This window comes from Leptosomus discolor, chromosome 1, assembly GCF_034619465.1.
Source record: "Leptosomus discolor isolate bLepDis1 chromosome 1, bLepDis1.hap2, whole genome shotgun sequence".
Classification (NCBI taxonomy): Eukaryota; Metazoa; Chordata; class Aves; order Leptosomiformes; family Leptosomidae; genus Leptosomus; species Leptosomus discolor.
The window spans coordinates 38694667-38702258 of NC_141391.1; the positions used below are offsets into that span (position 1 = coordinate 38694667).

At 43.1% G+C, this 7592-nt stretch overlaps 1 protein-coding gene across 1 annotated transcript; it reads right to left on the bottom strand.

Annotated features, from left to right (window-relative positions):
- Nucleotides 1-3791: 3791 nt before the first annotated feature.
- Nucleotides 3792-6650, bottom strand: PCDH20 (protocadherin 20). Its single transcript, XM_009953565.2, has one exon. The coding sequence runs from the start codon at nt 6648-6650 to the stop codon at nt 3792-3794; it is 2859 nt and encodes a 952-aa protein (XP_009951867.2).
- Nucleotides 6651-7592: the final 942 nt, after the last annotated feature.

Consider the following 7592-nt stretch of genomic DNA (forward strand, 5'->3'; position numbering starts at 1 on the left):
ATCTCCACTTACGCCAAATGGCGAGATACTTTTGTGATGCAGGCCACTGCTCCCTGAAAGTTCACTGCTTTGAACCAGGTGAAATGCTAGTCATGGATTACCCATCCTCTTAATATGCTTTGAGTATTTCAATGAAACCTTCCCAAAATAGCAGCTGGGGTCAGAAAACTTACAATGTCATTGCTTTCAGGGATGACAAATTTTGCTCCAACACTGTGTATCTTATCGGATGTCCTATTAAGATAATGGGAACTTTTTACATTGTCCTCAGTGGACTCTGGCACAGTTGCGTGTTTGAACCTCAGTACTGAAAAATGGACTTAAAAGGCCACAAGATTAATTGTTTTCTGAGTTTTGACATAAGAGAAAGCAATGTGCTCTAATTCGCCTTCCATACTTTCAGATCTCCTTCATTGATATTCAGCCAGGTGTTATGTTAATTTTGTTTCAAAACAGTAAATTCAAAGGGTTCTTCTAAAAAGAATAAAATGAAACAGAAAGAGAAGATTGAGCTGATTTTCTTTGTCCACTGCCAATGGATTGCTGCCCATTTCTTGTCTTTTATTTTTTAATTTGTTAATTCTAATGAAAAAGTGTTTGCATGGCAAGTTTAGGAGGCTTTGGCAACACAAAGCTTAGGACAATCTCATTTTTTATAAAAATGAACAAAGAGCACCCACTCACTCTAAAGTTGTTCAATGGATATTGTAAATGAATGAGACATTTATTTTTGTGCCAGCTCAACTACTAGTGTCGAAAAGATTTGCATATATTTTGGCAAGTGCACTGCACAAGGTGGTAATAAAATAGGCCTTTTATATCTGAGTCTAATTTACTTTAGTTATGCTCATTAAAAACGTGTTTTCAAGTGAAAGGGATTTCAGAAAGGGATGCTTAGAAAACAGCAACATCACAGAAATGTTTGGTATATAGCCAGTATCAAGCATTTTTCCATTGAGAAAGAGGATTTTTTTGAGCAGAAATGCCTAGGTTCTATGAATTTAATATTCCTGTTTTGGTTTGTCTTTTTTTTTTTTAGTCACTGTTAGGCTTAACATTCCAGACTGAAATATCATGCTTATTACTTGCTGCTACTAGCTGTTTGTTTTTTAAGTAACACAAAATATGGAATTTAAAAAAACCCAGCAACTCACTCTGCATATTTTGTCATCTTACCTACTCAAAGTCTACTCACAGGAAGGCAAAAATGTGCTCTTACTCTATGAAGTATTATTCAAGGTAAAGTCTTTTTCACAAGTAGTGGTGCTGGTATGGCTGAAGGTGTGATTTCAAACCAATTTTCTTTAAATGTGTAGGAAACTGTGTGAGCGAAATGCTTCATGAGCAGTACTTTGTTTTTAACAGGCTCATACCATTACATTTTATTACACATTAGGAACGTGCTTGAACTAAACAAATCAAAAAAAGAAAAGCAACAAGATCAGCACATTTAAACTCAGCAAGCTTAATCAAACAGGTTCAAGACTATGTATTTGTCAAACCTGAATAAAAGTATCTGCACAGCGTCACATGAACAAACCTTGAAGGATCAGGTTTACAGCTTTACTGCATTTCTCAGGTCTTGTGTTTGCTCCTGTTTAAACTGTCTTGAGAAGATATTAGACTGCTAATTCAAATACGAGAAGAGCAACGAAAAGAATCCTGTTTTTCTTTCAGTTACCTTGCTTCCTTACTGAAGAAGAAAACGCAGAGTATCTGGCTTCCCCACCACAGCAATACAGAGCATCTGTAATACTGAAGCCATTTACGAAGAATTAATGTAATTTTTCTTCAGAGATAATAAACAATGTCTCTCTGTGACGAATGGATTTCAGGGATACATACTACTTTCATATTTTAATAATATGAAAATAGATTAAAAAATGTGATTAACCACAAACCTCTGACAGGCTGAATTAATTTTTCATGAAACACAGTTACCAAACCATGCATAAACAGAAAATATTCTAACCTGAAAAAATAACTATTATACATAGAACAGCAAAATCTGGGCATTATGCTAATACTCTTACTTAGGCTAAGCAGAACCAATATCTGTAAGAAGCTCCACTGTTAATAGGTTCACTGTGAAGTAATGTGCCAGTCACAGACAGAAAAATCAGAAATTGCCTGAAATTGCATTCCCTACTTTTAAAACAGGTATCAGCTGCCACCCCACTTAGATCAGCTGAAATGCAATTGTCTTTTTCAGTAATTTCAAGAACTACAGCATAAACTCTCATTAATGATTTTGAAGTGTACTAATTTGGTCAAGTATTATGACACATCAGACAAGATAGCCAGCACCCAAACATTTGTTAAACATGCTTTTCTTATAATTAAAATAATATTTAGCTTTATAATTAAAATTCTAGGAGAGAGACAGAGAATAAGTTATTATGAAAATATATAGCTTTAATTTGCAGACATATAAACACTTTTGGTACATTACAGACATATGATGCCAGAAGTCAAAATAATCAGTTTTAAGCATAACACTAATTTATCTTGTTCACACAGAGAAATTTGATGTAATCATCATACAAAAGATAGTTTTCAGCTCTTAAAATGAAGTGAAACTGATACATCACCAATAAACCTGATGCTTTGTTGCAGAGGATACAGCAAAGAATAAATTATCAAGAAAATATGCCACCAGTGCTACAAGTTAGATTTTGGATATAATCCAAAATCAAAGCCAATGAAAAGGAGCCAGGAACGGTCGCCAAAAGTCAGAAACAAGATCTTTCACATGAAATATCAATCCTGAAAGGAACAACAGTCAGAATAAACTAAGCCTTGTAATTCCTTAGAATATGAAGTGATTTTTGTTTTCATCTGGCAGATCAGATTCAGAAGTATCACATGAAAAATCTATTACACAACCAAACTGATGAACTACTACTGACAGATTGCTCTAAGTACAAAAAAATATCACCACTTCTGTGACAACTAAAGATTTAGCCATTCCCTTGCTTCCTTGCATCTGGCATGTTTATGAGGGTGAGCATGGGGTTCTGTCATTATTTGCTATAGGAAATATTAAATATAATGTTTCCATTAGAATGTCCAGCAAGATTGCTGGAGCAAGTGATGTGAGTGAAATCTGGAGCAAATGAAAGATGATATGTCACAGCAGTTCAGATTTTCATTACAATATCTTGCATTCTTGCTCAACAGGAATTGCACTTCTTGTTAATGCCTTTTCTATCCTACTGTATAAGCTTCACTTGTGAGGTAATAAACATTCTCTTTTTATTACTAGTGCATTTTAATGTCTTTATTCTTTTAAAGATACATACATCGGGACAGACATTTCTCTTTTTTTTTTTTTGTGTGGTTAAATGTCTGTATGCCGATGTGTATTTTATATTAAAACCAATATACTTAAAATATACTCTGTTTATCTCATGGACAGTACCTCGAACAGTTCCCTGCTCAGGAACATCTGATGCCCTCTTGTGGTTAAAAAGACTTTTAAAACTTAGAGTTTAAAGAATCCTCTTACCTTCCCCTTTTTTTATGATCACTGATCTTACTGATTTATGAAAGCTGCAAATGATGTCCACGCATTTATAGACAGGGTGCTAGCTGTTAGTTACTAAGGTTTCATAAAAAAGCTGTACACTTAATTTGAATTTAAAAAACTGTAAACAGCTATTTACAATTACAATACTATTAAGTTATAAATTAGTGGTCCTTCATTGCAACCTCTATCAATACAACCCACGGCTAGGTGTTTCAGAATTCTCCAAGGTTTTTCAGATGTTGGATTTATCCACAAAGAAATGTCAAATGTTAGAAATCTCCATTGGTTTCTTCTCCAACATGTGCAGGTTAATTCTTCCATTTAATGGGATTTGTACTTCCAAGTTTTCATCTGCTCTGTGATGCTTTTTCCCTTTTCTTAGACAGATGTAAATGCCCATTCCTGTTACTAGAGCGATTGAACCCAAGCTTATTATTGACAGAGCTACCAAGGTAGGCATGCAGGATGCGGACTCCATTTTTTTATGTGTAGGCTCTATGGATATTTGCGGCTGCTTTTCTTCTATACTGATATCAGGCTCCTTTCTTAACAAACTTTCAATGTAGCTCTCATTGCTAACAGTGTCATTGACAAAAAGGTTCACCATGACGGTGGAATGGAGAGGTTCTGGATAGCCGTGATCACTAACTTTTACAAGCAGCCGATAGAGGCCATAGTCATTTTGCATCAGTGACTCTTCCAAGGTGATATTACCAGTTTTAGGGTCAATCCTAAATGACTCCGGTCGAGGGCCTCTTCTTCCTATGATGCTGTAAGCTATGACTGCATTCATGCCAGTATCCTTATCAACAGCATAGACCTCAGTGATGGGAGAGCCAGGAAGGGTAGAAGGAAGTACCAACAGATAAGACATATTAGATTGAGGAAACAAGACCAAAGGGGGATTGTCATTTATGTCCAGAAGGAGAATAGTAACTTTTGCTGTAGAAGACAGGGCAGGATCACCGCCATCAACTGCTTCAATCCACAGAACGTAGGAGCTTTGCTGCTCCCTGTCCAGGGAGACTTTAGCTCTCAAAACTCCTTTTCCAGTATCTATGACAAAAATATCACTTCCATTCAGAACTGAAAGGGCAACCCATCCATTTTGCCCTGTGTCAGCATCTGTGACACTTATAACTCCAATTTCACCAAAACCTGGAAAGTTTTCTGGAACGAAAAAGCTGAAATCCTTATTGATAAATCTTGGACTATTATCATTTTTATCCAACACAGTGATGGTGACAGTTGCTATTGATTCTCTTGGAGGGAACCCAGAATCTACAGCTTTGACAGTGTATCTGTATTTCTCTTTTTCTTCTCTGTCCAGTTGGGTGGAAACTGTAAGAACTCCTGTGGTTTTATCTAAAGCAAAATAGGAAGGGGCATCAGGACCTAAGAAATAGGACACTTGCCCTCTTTCTCCACTGTCAGCATCAGTAGCATGCAGTTTGGTCAAGAAAGCATTGGGAACATTGTTCTCCTCAATGGATAATTCTATCAGCTGTTGAGAGAAAACTGGCGAGTTGTCGTTGTCATCCAGAACCTGTACTCTGATTATTTTGTTGACATGAAATCCTTCTGAGTTCCATGCAACTACAGAGACTTCATACAATTGCTGTGTCTCATAGTCCAAAGGCTCTGTGGTCTCCAACAGATATTCATTGTTGTATGGCTTGTACGGTGAAAGTCTGAAAGGCCCACCGCCATCCAAATAGCAATTGACTTTGTATTTTTCATCAGGGTCTTTGATGGTAAAAAATGCTATTGGTGTGTTGATAGGCTCCAGTTCCTTTAAGTACACCACCCCTTCTGCTTCATTAGCTATGAAACGAGGGACAACTTCAGGTGGCCTCATCATGACTTTGATGATGGTCACTAGAACTGTGATCACGGCAGGGATACAACCAGGACCGTTGCCCAATATGATCAGCCTGTGGAGCCTTGGAGTGTCCCCATCAACTTTACTGGAGACAGTGATGGCTCCTGTGCTTTCATCCAGGTGGAACAAATCTCTGGATGGCTGGGGAACCTTCTGGCTGTAGGAGTAGGTGATCTGGGCATTGGATCCAAGGTCCATGTCTACCGCGTGGACAGTGGCCACATGTGTCCCTAAGCTGGAATTCCCATAAAGGGTGATATTGAGCTGCGAGTCATTGAACAGGGGGCAGTTGTCATTGATGTCGCTGATGCCAATAGTGAGAGTGGCACTGCCCACAAGTGGAGGAGTCCCTCCATCCTCAGCAACGATGACTGTGACGTACTCATCCCGTGTCTCCCTGTCCAGAGCCCCCATAACAATCAGGTAAGGAGTCCTCTCCCCACTCTCATTCTCCTCCACATCCAGGGTGAAGACACCGTAGTTATCTCGCAAGCGGTAGGTCTGGACACCATTGGTGCCTACATCGGGGTCAAGGGCAGGATGCTCGATAGCCAGGCGGGTGTTCACAGGTGCATTCTCAGGCACCGACAGGCGGATGTGGGGCACAGGGAAGCGGGGCGCATTGTCGTTAACATCCCGGATAGCAATTTTTACCTTCACCAGGCGGAAGTATTCCTGTGGCAGCACCAGCACATCCAGCAGCAGCAGGCATGACTCCGATGAGGGCGAGGAAGAGGAGAGAGCAGCAGCTCCCCCAAAGATGGTGGCCCCACTGCTCTCCACACACAGAGCTTCCCGGTCAATCTCCACGGCTGAGGTGTGCAGCTCCCCAGACCGGTTGTCCAGCTTCACATACTGTCCCCCCAAGCCACGGGAGGCCAGAGTGAAGGAGAGTGGAGGCTGGGAGGCTGCAGTGTGCTGCCCAGCAGCTGTCGGCAGCCGCAGGTCACGGGCCAGGCTGCCGATGAGCACCCCAGCCGGCAGCCCCTCGTTGAGGCTGTAGAAGAGCTCTGTGGCGCGGCTGTAACTGGCAAAGCAGTTGAAAGGTCCAACGAAGAGCAGGAAGAGGAGTAAGTGCTGAGGAGAGAGAGGCACAGGGGTGTGGGGAGGGGGTGGTGTTAGAGAAGGAGGGGAGGCAAGAGGCAGGCCCCCCCCCCCCCGCCCACTGCCGCCCCTACTGTCACTGCGAGCAGGGAGTGCGGCATCTGCAACATGAAGCCATCCTCCCTCTCCCCCCATCTTCTCCCTCCAGTACAGCAGCTACTTCCAGGGCATCGCCATGTGTACCCTCCAGGCACCACCAGCTGCATTCCCCACAGGAAACACTCACTGCCAGGGATGGCCCAGGGGCACCCTGCCCGCCCCCGCCCCAGCAGCACTTCTCCCCCCTCACCTCCTCAAGCTAAGCTCTCCCCCTTCTCACCAGCAGCACCTATCCTCCCAACCGCAAGCACATCCCAAGCCAGGGCACCCCCCTGCACACCCCCAAACGTTTGCTCGCCCCCTTCCCTTTCCACAGCAGCAATGTGAAACGCGTCCCCCACTCCCCCCACCCCTCGCCCCGTCCTAAAGCCTGTTCTTCCCCCAGGCCCACGGGCCCTGCGGAGCAGCGGGGACCCCCGCACCGCCGCGCTTCGGGCATCGCAGCCCGTGCGGGTCCCTGGCCCCCGCGGCCGCGGAGGCAGTGGCTCCAGCCCCTCCACCACGGGCCCCCGGCCGCCCCCCAGGCCGCCGCGCAGCCCCGCCGGGGTCCCCCTCTGTCTGCCGGCTGGAAACACGAGTGGAACAGAGAAGCCGCGGAGAAGCTGCGCGAAGGAAGTTGCCCGCGTTGGCAAGCGCCTCCCCAGCCCCTCGCGTATGGAAACGGGCTCCCCGAAAGTAACTTCGGGCATCGTCTCCACGGAGGATTTTTCCTCCTCCTCCCCTTTTAACCACCCATTTCCCTTCTTCGCGGCTCTCGGCTAAAACCCGAGTCGGCAGCAGCAATTAAAAAAAACAAAAAACAAAAAACAAAAACGAAACAACTTTTCACGGCGGCTCTGATCTGTGGAGATCGGAGCCAAGAGAAAAAAAACACAACGAACATATATATATATATATATATATATACATGTATGTATATATACGGCTTGGGTTATTTGGGTTTTTTTGCCAATTTTGCTGCTTGGTGCGAAGCGGGGC